The following is a 13,584-nucleotide window of genomic DNA, read 5'->3' as shown; positions in this document are numbered from 1 at the left end:
TAGGCATGTATCATAATTTGTTTGTTGTTATGATTCCTTGCCAAATATATCATGAAAGGAGAAACTTGGATAAACTTCATAATGGCTGATTTTAGCAGTCCTTTCATCCCTATTTTTTTAAGCAACTCACTATAAAGAATAGCAAAACTAAAAGCAACATTACAAGCTTCAACATGTCTTTGTGCTTCTATTTTTATAGTTTCTTTTGGCATAACCCAAAAGTGGGCAGCATTTTATATAACAGCGTAATTTTTTTTTACTATTCCAGCATCTATAATTACATGGATTTTTTGTTATTTATCTAGTGATTTTAACTCGATTATTCTGATTTAAGGATTTTTACAAGTGCATTTAAAGAAAATTTCATAATTTATCGTGTATAAATGTTAAAATTAATTTTAATCTTAATTATACATATATCCAAAACTGGAAACGTTAACAATAAAGCTACAATAATACTGCATGTTGTAACTGCAGAGTAAAGTGGAAAATAACCCAAGGGGAAAAAATCGCTTTTAAGAGGGAGAGGTTTGGGGCATGGACACGTAAACAAGGACACTTGCACTCTTCCGCTTGGCTATTTGTCCAGGCGGGGCTAACACGTTAAATTACGGAAATTACTACGGAGTAGGATGTTGTCGGTGCAGTTCCGCTACATTACTAATCAAAAACACAAGGCAGAGGAAGCAGGAACTGTCTGGGTTGAACTAGGGAATATAAGAAACGGCGGAAACCAAACCAACGTCTTTATAGACTGCGCCTCGTCCTGCCAACACCGAGCTAGACTGACCCCAACATTGTTTTAAATTTACTAATAGGCACTTCCACACTCCTAAACGACACAGAGATACCTTTGGAATGTTTCGCTAGCTAACTTGCGAAACAGTGCGTGAAGCTATCTTCCAGCATAATGGACGGGAGCTTTTGTTTATTTTGGCCCGTTCAAAAGCCGGCGTCGTAGGGCGGGGCCCCACAGGCCACGCGGCTCAAGGTCTGCCCGGACTCAGCTCCCGACCAGAGGCGGCCAGCCCGCTGACTCGAGTCCGGGCTGCAGCAGCGTCACAATGCGAAGCGCGACGCTCGAGCTTCGGCCACCGTTCAGTTCTCCGGAAAGAAGCCGAGTTGCGACCCGCCCCACGGGGCGGGACGCGGGCAGCACCCGCCTCCCCCACCCTCCCGGCTCGGCGTGGCGTCGCGGCGTCCCGCACGCCGCAAGGCGTCCTGGGAGAGCCGGCTCGCACCGGAAGGACGCGCGGGCGCGGAGCGACGGCGAGGTTATAAAAGGGAAGGAGCCGGCGGCAGGCGGAAGTGGGCGGTTCAGCTGCTCCCGTCGCTGTTGTTTGGTGTTTGGGCCTCTGGAGGGGCGTTTTCCGAAGGGCTGCCGGTGCAGGCCGCAGTGACAGGGCCGTTCGCCCCTGCACACCCCGCCTCTTGCCCGGTGCACGTTTCCTTCAGCGTTCTGCAGGTCCAACATGGCGCAGGAGGTGTCGGAGTACCTGAGCCAGAACCCGCGGGTGGCCGCCTGGGTGGAGGCGCTGCGCTGCGAGGGCGAGACTGACAAACACTGGCGCCACCGCCGCGAGTTCCTGCTTCGCAACGCTGGGGACCTGGCGCCCGCTGGCGGCGTTGACTCCTCTAACTTAGACGGAGCTGCAGACGCCAAGAGTCGGCAGTTGCAGCAGCTCATCTCTTTTTCCATGGCTTGGGCAAACCATGTCTTCCTAGGGTGCCGGTGAGTGGGGAAGCGACCTAATCCAGCCCTCTGTGTTTTGTCATCCGACCCTACACTGGGTCGTGGAGCCGCCCGCAGGACCTACTTCGGTGGGCAGGGGAAGTTGCGAAGCGCGGGAATACGCGGGACCGGCTGCCCTCTAGGGTGTGAAGGGCGTCCCTGCGAGCAGCAGACATAATAAACAGGCAGTCGGTAGGTTCTCTCGTCTGGGAGGCTGTTGGTGGAAGTATTGGCATTAGGCCGGAAAAGCTTTGTGGATGGACACTATATTTAAAGGTCAGTATGCAAAGATGCGCCTCCTAGACTGGGTATTTATTTATGGGACTCCAGGAAATTGTTGGCGGTTGGTGTACGTTCTTAATTGCAACCAGGAAATGCGGTTCCTATGGCCTGTTTTTCACACCACAACTCATAATTGAGGGGGAAAAAACCCCACAAGTGACTGTTTTTTTCTTTTTCAGGTACTCTCAAAAAGTTATGGATAAAATTCTTAGTATGGCTGAAGGCATCAAAGTGACAGATGCTCCAATCCATACAACAAGAGACGAACTGGTTGCCAAGGTGAAGAAAAGAGGGATATCGAGTAGCAATGGTTAGCAGATCATAGATGTGAACATACATAGGAGATAGAAAATAAGTTTGATATAATTAGGAGTTATTGCTGACACTAATTTAACAAACCAAAATTTATATAGTGCTATTTATTAATCAATGAAATATTAAGTTTAAATTACATGCCTGTGTGTTTTAGGCTCTGAATTTGATAATTTCCTTTGATTATCTTAGAATTTGAAGTGTTTTCTGTTGTCTGATGCTGTTGATTTTTTAATATTAGTTTGATATTACTTAACACTATTTTAAGAAGTTAATGACATTTTATGCTTAAACTACTGAAATAGTTTCACCTTTTATCTATCTTTTAATGAATGTCTTGTCAGCTGATAATGTGTGAAGTATTCCTAGTCAAGTATCTGTTTTCCTTCTTTTTAGAAGGGGTAGAAGAGCCATCCAAAAAACGAATTATAGAAGGAAAAAGCAATTCTGCAGTTGAGCGGGATCTTGCAAAAACTTCTGCCAAAGCAGAACGAACACCAGCTCAACAAGAAAACAGTTCAAGGAGTTCAGGGTCATCCACCAAATCAGATAGTGGTAATTCCGCTCGAAGCTCTGGCAGCTCCATTCAGAATAACTCTGCAAGTGAAGGAGATCGATCAGTTCCCAGTCAAAGCAGCAGCAGCAGCATTTCCTCTCAGGTAACACCAGGATCTGGAAAAGCTTCTGAATCTGAGGCTCCAGATAAACATGGTTCAGCAACATTTGTTTCTTCATTGTTGAAGTCTAGTGTGAATAGTCACGTAACTCAACCAACTGATTCCAGACAACAAAGTGGATCACCTAAAAAGAGTGCTTTGGAAAGCTCATCTGTCTCAGCTTCTCAGAGCAGCTCAGAGATCGAGGTGCCCTTATTGGGCACCTCAGGAAGCTCAGAGGTAGAGTTGCCATTATTGTCTTCGAAACCTAGTTCAGAGACAACTTCAAGTGGGCTAACTTCCAAAACTAGTTCAGAAGCAGGTGTTTCATCATCAGTATCCAAAAACAGTTCATCAGGCACATCGTTACTAACTTCTAAGAGCAGCTCGACAAGTACATCACTGCTAACTTCCAAAAGCACTTCCCAGGTAGCTGCATCCCTGTTAGCTTCCAAGAGCAGCTCCCAGGCCAGTGGATCTCTGGTTTCCAAAAGCACTTCGTTAGCAAGTGTGTCCCAGCTTGCATCTAAGATTAGCTCACAGAGTAGCACCTCGCAGTTGCCTTTGAAAAGTACTTCACAGTCGAGTGAGAGTTCAGTCAAATTCTCCTGTTGTAAGTTAACCAATGAAGATGTGAAACAGAAGCAACCTTTCTTCAATAGACTGTATAAAACGGTGGCATGGAAGTTGGTAGCTGTTGGTGGCTTCAGTCCCAATGTGAATCACGGAGAGCTCCTAAATGCAGCTATTGAGGCTCTAAAAGCCACCCTGGATGTATTTTTTGTCCCACTAAAAGAACTAGCAGATCTGCCTCAAAATAAAAGCTCTCAAGAAAGTATTGTTTGTGAATTGAGGTGCAAGTCTGTGTATTTAGGCACTGGCTGTGGCAAAAGCAAAGAAAATGCAAAAGCAGTTGCATCAAGAGAAGCATTGAAGTTGTTTCTCAAGAAAAAGGTGGTGGTAAAAATATGTAAAAGAAAATACAGAGGCAGTGAGATAGAAGATCTAGTACTCCTTGATGAAGAATCAAGACCTGTAAACTTACCTCCAGCGTTAAAACATCCTCAAGAATTACTATAATATGTTTAAAATAATCATTGCATACAATATCTAGTATTTGAAGAGAAAAACTGGCTTTTGTATAAAATACAGGCTTTCACAAATTTTATATTGCTTTTTTCCAGTTTTGCAGAAAATTTACATTCTAAATTCTCTTCACAAAAATAGAAGTTGTAAATACTTAATGACAGTACATATTAAAAGGTATGCATTAACAGCGTACCAGTATGCTGTTTTATTTGCTGAAGAAAATACTGTCTTCTATTTTTAATGATACATTAGGTACGATGTGTAGCCCTGTAGAGTCTTTAAAATTTTTTTACTATTTTCAATTTGGTGAAAATGTATTAAGTTGTCTACCATTCTTTTTTTTTTCTAGTCAGATTAACCACGTCAAAGAAAAGGGGGACCACAGTATTTGAATGTCTAAAAGTCTGTCAAACTTAAGGTTTCAAGAATGTTGCCCATAATGTTGAAAATGTCTGTTAAAGAATAAAAAATAGTTGCTTCAGACTATTTTTATGAGAAGTTGTAAGCATTTTTTAAGATAAAAAGCAGTATAAAGTACTTACTGTTATTTTATTCTGACGTTGTTTAAAATTCACCATAATTTTGACCGCTGCTGATTTGTTAAGCGGGTTAATTTATGTTTTGAGGTAAATTTACACTTTTTATTAAATACATAAATGTGGGTTTCTATATTAAGCATATTTTGTGACTACTACTAACAGATTGATTTGTTTAGAAATTAAATGCTTTAAGCTATTTTACCTTTTCAAGAGGTTGTGTTTTTTTCTCTTCCCCTAAGTCAGGACCAAGTCTTGCAGATAAACTTCTTACTACTTAGTCATGGTAAATTACAGCGAGATAATTTTTATAGTGATACACAACTTGTTATGCAGAAAGAAGTTGAAGTTTGCAAGTTTAGAACTCAGTAGATTTTGTGTTTATAAATTTCAGAGAATAATACTGAGAGTAATAGACATTTTAGTTCAGCTGAATTACATCTGTTTGTAGTAACGATTTGCTTCAGTGTTTTAAATGATTCTGTCAATCTGTTCTAACCTGAGGTGTTTGGTTATCTGGGTGTCTAGATGCTGTTACTAGATGCCACACATGGAGCAGTAATGGTGATTATGTACAGAGAAAAGATGACGTTTTATAGACCAATTGTGTTGGAATAGGAAAATTGAACATGAATAGCACAATTTATGTAGGCCTTATTCCTATTTTATACTCTGGAATAGTGGACAATGATACTTTAGCTTCTTGTGCATAAACTAAAATAATCAGGGATGTTTTATTTTATCATAATGTTTTAAAATGATTCATTTTTGATAATTTTATTGGATACTAGAGGTAAAATCCATGTTCTGTAATGAAGAAGCCTTTATATATATTGTGGGAAGCAATAACATGAATGTATTGTGAAAGCACTTTACTCACTTTTGTTAGACTTGGAATGTGTATTTTATGGGGCAGCATATACCAGAAAAGTGAGCCCAATATTAGAATAAATGCAGTTCTGAAATGCTTCTAATTAGGTGATTTGGTAATTTCCTAAAATAGCTTATTTTAAGTTAATATAAAGGTTATGGAAGTATTTTAAACTGTAATACTTTAAAAGGGAGGAAGCTACCCGGTATAAGAACATACTCCATAAAAATTTGTATACTCTCATTGAAAAACATTATTGTTATTGTTACTATTAGTATCAAAGATCAAACTCACAACCTCATGCTTACCAGGCAAGCACTTTAACCACTGAGCTAAATCCCTGGCTTTAAAACAAAATTATTGAAGTTATTTTAGTTAACCAGAATTTAAAGATCCCTTATTTAACAGACATGCCTATTTTACAATTCCTCAAGATATATAGTGCAGAAGAAAACAGGCTTTGAGATCTTTGAGATCTCAAAGAATCTTGGTTCTGCCTCTTTATAAAGTGGAACTATTAACTGCCTCACAGAGTTACGGAGATTGAGAGATTGTAATGTTGAAAGCATGGTGTAGGAACAACATAGTTTTTTCAGTTACTTATATACTCATTTCTTTTTTTTTTTGGTCTTTTTATCGGTACCAGGGATCGAACTCACAACTGCCTGCTTGCAAGGCAGGTGCTTATGCCACTGAGCTAAATCCTCAGCCCCCTATACTCATTTCTTTACCACCTCAGTAAGTTACCATTCTGATTTGACTAGTGTGTGTGTGTGTGTGTGTGTGTGTGTGTGTGTGTATGTATGTATGTGTATGTGTATGGAGTTCTTTTGGCCAATTCCGGCTGGCTTTGAACTCACTGTGATTCTCTTGCCTCAGCCTCCTGAATTCGGGGGTTACAGGTGTGTGCCACCAAGTTGGCAGTTTATCACATAAAAAATTGAAATACAGATAAGTCAGAATTCAAGTCCATGTTTGGTTTCAGAGCCCAAGCTTTTAATTATATACTATTGCTTATCTTTCTTACCTCTGTAGGCAGAGGTTTCTGAAAAACCACTTCAAGATCCACTTTCCACCACTTGCATAACATCTTCCCTAAACCCCTTACAAGGAGTCACTGCAGAAATTCTTGTATTTGTTATTAATGCTTCATAGTATTTGCATTTTCTGAATATTTTTTAGTGAATCATCAAGTATGGGAGCATTTGAAATTTATAAAAGGACAAATGAATAATTTTTAATCAATTTAGTGGATAGGTTCTCAAGATAACACTGATTCTTTGAGGTGAGACAGGTCCCAAAGCTCATTTTTTTTTTCTAATGCTAAAATGAATTTTTTTCTAATGGTAAAGTTAAGTTGATTTGGAAAAATTGTATCATCATGAATTTTTGGCTCTAATTCTTAGAGATTGCCACTGGCTAGGATAATTTTCCAAATATGTTAATTCCAAGATCTGAAATCAAGTTAGTACCAAAAGCTTGCTCCAGTTTAAATTGTGAAAGAGCCACTGTTTTTCCTCTTAAACGTAGCTTTTCCTGTTACAGATTTCTCTGGCTATTTGATTTCTGAATTAATGGCAATTAGAAGGTAACAAAAGCAGGCATGGAGAACCAGGTCAGGCCTGCAAGTACTGTGTTACTACAGTAGTTCAAGGGAGATTTTTGGGCATTGTCCTCAAAAACCGTGCTAAATTCTACATTGAGCCCCTTTATACATTGATGCATCTATTTCAATTTCTGCATAGTTTTTAAAATTTTTGTGGTTGATGAATAAAAGATTTTCACTTTCTACCATTTGAACATACATAGGTGGGTACAGGGATGATTAAACCATATATTTCCCCAAAACTCCCTTGGGAAAATTCACATCATTGATGTCCCAAATACAATTTGATTGCTATGGGCTAGAACCACTCCCATTTTACTTATTTCTAGTTTTAAGATTTTTCCACTCTTGGCTGGGGATGCAGCTTAGTGATAGAGTAGTGTGCAAGACTGGCCTTTATCTCTAGCACTGTCAAAAAGAAAAAAGCAAAAAACCTTTTCCATGTATTTTGTTTCCCTCCTTAAAAATTTTTCCAAAAATACTTGTAAATTTCACATTTTTGACTTTGCTGTTTATCCAGTAAGAAAGATTAGTGAGCAAGGCACCAAACTAAATTGACTACCTTGGAAAAAATGTTAAACACAAGGGTTAGATGCAGTATCAGGAACCCATGCAAGCCTCTGATTGCCTCTGTTAAGGGTACAATGAGAAGATAAAGAGAAATTTAGTAATACATGATGGGTGAGTGGGAAGTTGATATCTCCTGGTGGGCTAAGAGAGTGGCTCTCTAGGCACTTTTTATTGGGTGTGTGTAGAATGATAGGTCAGGCCAGTGGAAGATTCAAAGTTGGCAGAAAATTTAGACATCTATGACTCAACGGGCAAGTATAATCTTGGGATGACTCAAGGGCGGAGATGATCTTATGCTAAGAAGAATCTTGCTCTGGAGCATTTTTTAGACTTAGTGGTCTTAAGTTTGGGTCTCAGCAGGTGGAAGAGGATGGCCCATCCCTAAAGAGTTCATGGGAAGTCCCAAATGGGTAGTACTGATTATCCCGAACCTCCATTTTGTCCCTTAGAGTACGCAAAATGAGCCATTGTGAATTTGTGGTCTCCAACAATGCAGCATACTCTATATTTCATAAAAACTAGAGATTTCACATGCCAGTACTTAAGCAAACAAATGCTCCGATTTTGAAACTTGGTCAAGTTAGAATCAAACTCCTTGGAGGTCATCAGGAAGCTAAAGAATACATTACACTGACTAACTTATAAAGACAAATGTGCACATTAGGTATATTGGGAGAGTAATAACCTTACATTGTTTTTAATGTACCAGGACTTGAACACTTTGCGAAGATTTCGGTTATGTCAGTAGTATATAAACCATTTTAGTCACATTTCTTCTAAGAAAAGTAGGGACATTTTGTGTGTAAAATAGATGAGCACAACTACTTTGGTCAAAGGAGGGTGGCCACACCTCAGCTGAATTCCACCTTCCATTCTAAATTCCTAAGGTATCTTATTGGGCTATGCCCAGAAGAGAATTGTAGGAACTGTGAGACCCACTGTAAATAGCTGGTTTCCCCCTGCAACAGATACTAAGTAGAATCCATCAATTTGCTACAAAATGAAACAGGTGGTCTTAAGTAGTATGTCATATTAGGATTTGATAATTAGTGTAGACTCAGGCTTAAAGAATCATTACAGAAGTGAACATTCAACTATTCTTAATTTTTTTGTGAAGTACAATTATAAAAGTCCATATATATTTAATATTTAGTGACTGTCCTATAATTATGTTAAAACTGTATTTTTGCAAGAACTCAAGTTCAGTATTCTTACAGAAGACCAAACTGGTTTGGTTCTAATTTGAGTTCTGAACACCAATAAGACATGCTGTCCCAGGATATTTCCTATGTCCCAGAAAACTGTCATCATACTAAAGGAAATTTGAGAAATACTATGTTTAACTTTTCAAGTAGGAAACTCTTTAAAAGTAAATTCCAGGTAGCATGCACATTCTTTTCCTAGCACCAAAAAAGAAACTGCTGAAATATGATCTGAAAAAAGCATCGGAAAGTATTTTCTAGATACTCTGTACAATTCAAAGGGACAATTTACAGAAGCAGTGATACAACTTGTGATGAATGATTGAAACAAAGTTTTTACTTTAATCCTGTCATTCTTTACATATTAAGTAATCTATACTACCTAAGGAAAAAAGATTCATGAAATTAAAAACTAACATTTCTGTGTATTTCTAATTTATAAGTGTGTACTGAGAATGAATCATATTTAATGATCGATTTATGATACATGCTCCTGAAGTATTAAAAAATAGGTAAAAGTATGTATTTTAATCTATTTCTAAGTAATATTAAATGCAATTAAGAAATAGGGGCAAAATGATACTATTTTGAAAGTACTACTTTCCCCTGTAGTTTACATTCTCAAGCAGTCATTCTGCAGTAATGGCTTCTATCGGGAAGAGAAAGATAACATGACTTTAGGAAAGCCCTAATCTAGGAGGGAGAGTAAGGAAATAAAAATCCAGCCAGCAAGCCCTGCTAAATTCTGAAGCAGAAAAGGGTAGAGAAGCATTTGCGCCATATAGATCCTGACCTATACTATATGTGGTGAATTTCACCTGTGTTACTGCTGAGGCGGGGATATTGGCTACCTTTAAGGAGCCTGTATCTTTTATCCCTTGACCATAGTCTAAAAATGATTAGGGAAGTCCAAAAGAGGAAAGTGAAGACGGCTTGAGTAAAACATCATGAAGGCATGAAGACCTTAAATTCAGAGCTATTCACACCAGCAGGGGGAGCCACTCACATGCAATATAATGGATGGTATTTAATACAGTGAGTAATGCCACTTGAAGTTGTGGATATATCCCTTTTTGACATCCCTGAGATTTTAACTAAATTTAGATATATCTTTCTGAAAAGGTGAAATAATGGCGGCATGAGTGGATAGTAGGAAAATTCTAACATTTGTTCTTGTAGCACATGCTAAAGTTATTTGCTGAAGCTGGGAGCACTGTTGGTACTTAATCATGAATTAGTTTGCCCATCACATTTTTCTCCAGAAAGAATTACTTCAAGATAATAGCCTAAAGTCAGGTCACAGGAGAAAATGAGGTTGCTTGAGTTGTGCTAGGAAATTTTTTCTTTCCTGTTTACATATCCTGGAGGAAACTCAGGAAGTACACATAAATATGTCACAGCGCAGGTATGGAATAAAACTGTTTCATGTTCTTTCCTATGGATAGAAAATGCCCCATCAGTGGTGTAAACTTCCCAACTCTTGCTCAGTTTCTATTTCATTCATTCTTTGTCCTATTTTTCTTTTTTCTTTTGGTTTATGTTACCTAATGTGAGCTAACATAAACAAGAATAAGAGTTATACTTTCAGAAACCATTAAAGGTAACACTTCTGAAATCAGAGAGCCTATGAATTTCAGTGTGCAGCTGTTTCTATGAAAATAGAGAAATTGATTATCCCTTCTGAACTCTTATCAGTATAAAGCAATAGGGGGAAAGAGATACAAAAAAATACAAAACTAGCTCAACTAAGTTGTTTTTTTGTTTGTTTTTGTCTTTTTGAGATAGGATCTCTCTCTGCAGTTCAGGTTGTCCTTGAGCTCACTTTGTAACCCAGGCTGTTCTCAAACTTGCAATGACCCTCCTACCTCAGCCTCCTGGAGTGCTGGGATTACAGCCATGCAGCATACCCAGCTCAACTAAATTCTCATAAAACAGACCCATAAATTTTATAAACTTTAGGATTTTTTAGAATTTAAAATGGAATCCCTTCTAATGGTAAGGAAATCTGTACCACCAAATAAAGTCATTTCCTCATGGATTCCTGACCTACAGTAGAAAAACTAAAATGCCACTATGTTGGTTTTATATTGACGACAAATTACCACAAATTTGATGCCTTATAGAATACAAATCTGTAGACAAGAAGTCTAATGTCGGTCTAAATGGGCTTCAGGCAAAAGTGCTGGCATCTGTGTTTCCTCTGGAAGCTTTCAAGGAGAATTTGCTTCCTTGCCGTCTAGCTTCTAGAGGCTGCCTTTCCCAGGCTCGAGGGCCTCTTCCTCCAGCCAAGCCAGTGGTGGTGGGTTAAGTTACCATACTGCATCACTCTGGCCTTGTTTGTGCTATCACGTATCTTCTGACCCTGCTTCCCTCTTCCACTTTGTCTCCTTCTCTTCCCAGTTATAAGGACGTTTTGATTACATTGTTTTCACCTATGTCTATTTGAAGATTATCTCAGCAACTTTAACTGCAAACCCAGTTCTCTTTTGCCATGTAATGCAACATATTCATAGATCCTGGGTGTAAGACAGGGCCATCTTGGGGGATTCACTATTCTGCCTACAGTGTAAAGGTCTGAATTTATCACCATCATCATTACCATCTAACTGAAGAGTATTGGTTTTCTAACTTCATAAATGTTAACTACCTTTTTGCTGAACAAGATACAAAATGCAAAATGTTACAGCTTAAAAATGAAATTGCAATTCTGCTCATTAAGTTGTTTCAATATGCATGTAAGTATTTTAAATGTTTGATCATAAGTAGTTTCTCTGCTGCTTCATCCTGAAAGTCTAATAAGGGAGCCTATTTGTATTGTAGCTATCTTTAAATAAGAAGGACTTGTTACTAAAGATCAGGTAATAGAAGTAAACTGCTGGCTGTAATGACCACCAGTTGAGATTTTTCAGGACTTCTTTTGGGACACATTAGTAGAACCAACAACTTTACCATAATGGGGTAGGAGGTATGTATATTAAGTGCTCTTTGGTTAACCTAATTTACTTATTGCCTGACTCTAACTTCATAAATGTTAAATATCAGTTTCTCATTACTGAACAAAATATATCAAATATAGCTGGACAAACAGCCAAGGGTACAAATAATTACTAAAATGCTAATTATATTCTATAGCTATAGCACTTAAATATGCCCTAGCATGTAAAAAATCTGAGGTTAAACTTGTTATTTAAGGAGATAGATAAACATTTCTATTTGTAAAGTGCCCTATGATAGTGACTCATGTTGTAATAGTAGAAGAGAGTGCTCAAAAGTCCTACACACACCACTATTGGCAGAATAAGGACTTATGTGTGTGGCCAGTTCTTTGAGGAAAACATTCCATTTGGATTTCCTCTGGTTCTGGGCCACAGGTCAAGCTTGGTCCTTGTGACATGGAGACTATTCCTGATTAAATCACAAGCAAGTGATTCTTGATTATGATAGCTTGAAAGCTTAAAAAATGTTTGATATAATTTTAGTTTTACATAGAGAATGAGCGCGCAATTTAAAATATTTTATTTCTTTATAGTTTGTTCGTCTTTGGTCTTGTTTGGGGAGGTTGAGGCAGGGAGTAATTTAAAATTCCTTTATGATGCTCTGTAATTGCAATCATGCCTGTTTTTCTCACATGCACACCCCGACACACCAGAGAAACTAGCATCTTTTTTCTCTTGGACCCATAACCATGAATGGAAGAAAATCCTAACTTGCGATAAGGTTCTGCAGATTTTTACATTTTCTTTTGTCTTATGAGAGGGGTTGAGCTTATTCTTACCGAGCTTATTGAAGTCTTATTTTCCTTAAGTGCAAATAAGCCAAAGGCTTGCCTGGACACAGATTGAGAGCCATGTAAATGGCTTCTAATCATTCTCTTGATGTCCAATTTCTCTCTCAAGGGATTTAGTAGGTGGCAGGTATTTCTAGAAAAAACCGTCTTGCTTATTTTCTAGAACTTTTTATTGCTCTGACAACAAAAAACCACAAAGGCAAAACAGATCCTTATATTTCATCAATATATCCATCACATACTTCTGCATGTATACTAACTACTCTATGTAGAACTGTAGATAGCTATATTTTTTATTTTGATAGTTTTTTAAATTCTCAAAATGACTCTTCTTTATAAGTAATAACCCTGCTAGTTCTTACCAAGGATCGCAAAATATGAATTCTGCACTCATTTTAATAGTATAAGCTATTATCGATTTATTTTATTTTTAAAAAGGTAGAACAGAAAAAGCAGATCAGAAGAAAACAATGTAAGTGACACAGATTTCAAAGCAAGACGAGATCTGCAGTGGCTACCATAATGTCTCTTGCTTTCTTCTAAATAGTTGTCTATATCTTCACAATGAATTCATCCAAAACAAAATAGTATAAAACTGATCAGAATAATGAAGGCATTACAGGCTTTCAAAAACAGACAAGAGGAAAATTAACAATGGCTGCCGTAACGTCTCTTGTTCTCTTCAAAGTAGCTGTCCACACCTTCATGTATGTTGAAATTAAATAATACAAAACAGACTAAAACCACTCTGAACAAAGAATAGAAGCATTACTGGATTTCACAGCATGACGATACGGAATCAGCAATGGATATCATAGTGCCTGTTTTTCTTCAAAGTAGCTGTTCATCACACATAATCGATTCTCATAAACTATGAGAAGTTCTAGGCATGTATCTATATCAGTTTTAGAGTAGACCCACATCTGTATGCAGTTTCTAGC

General features: G+C 38.1%; 1 protein-coding gene across 3 annotated transcripts; it reads left to right on the top strand.

The window, feature by feature from the left end:
• The first annotated feature begins 1,276 nt into the window (after nucleotides 1-1,276).
• On the top strand, nucleotides 1,277-4,820 carry Cdkn2aip (CDKN2A interacting protein). 3 transcript variants are annotated; one of them, XM_003469112.5, is made up of 3 exons: nucleotides 1,277-1,732; nucleotides 2,194-2,324; nucleotides 2,723-4,820. In XM_003469112.5, exons 1-3 carry the CDS (start codon nucleotides 1,473-1,475, stop codon nucleotides 4,060-4,062), a joined length of 1,731 nt encoding a protein of 576 aa, XP_003469160.1. In that variant the 5' UTR covers nucleotides 1,277-1,472; the 3' UTR covers nucleotides 4,063-4,820. The 3 variants fall into 3 exon arrangements, with proteins under 3 accessions (XP_003469160.1, XP_023420594.1, XP_063090760.1); XM_023564826.2 differs by having other exon boundaries at nucleotides 2,194-2,293; nucleotides 2,723-3,019; XM_063234690.1 differs by lacking the exon at nucleotides 1,277-1,732 and adding an exon at nucleotides 1,739-2,008.
• The last annotated feature ends 8,764 nt before the right edge of the window (nucleotides 4,821-13,584 follow it).

This window comes from Cavia porcellus, unplaced genomic scaffold (genome assembly GCF_034190915.1).
Source record: "Cavia porcellus strain 051 isolate PalLab524CR breed Dunkin Hartley unplaced genomic scaffold, mCavPor4.1 scaffold_24, whole genome shotgun sequence".
Taxonomy (NCBI): Eukaryota; Metazoa; Chordata; class Mammalia; order Rodentia; family Caviidae; genus Cavia; species Cavia porcellus.
This window is presented reverse-complemented; position numbering and strand designations above follow the sequence as displayed.

Bases quoted from the DNA above. Each gene is read 5' to 3' on its own strand.
- Cdkn2aip (XM_003469112.5), top strand. From the start codon at position 1,473: ATGGCGCAGGAGGTGTCGGAGTACCTGAGCCAGAACCCGCGGGTGGCC. The intron at 1,733-2,193 runs GTGAGTGGGGAA...TTTCTTTTTCAG, and splicing joins CATGTCTTCCTAGGGTGCCG to GTACTCTCAAAAAGTTATGG. The intron at 2,325-2,722 runs GTTAGCAGATCA...CCTTCTTTTTAG, and splicing joins AGGGATATCGAGTAGCAATG to AAGGGGTAGAAGAGCCATCC.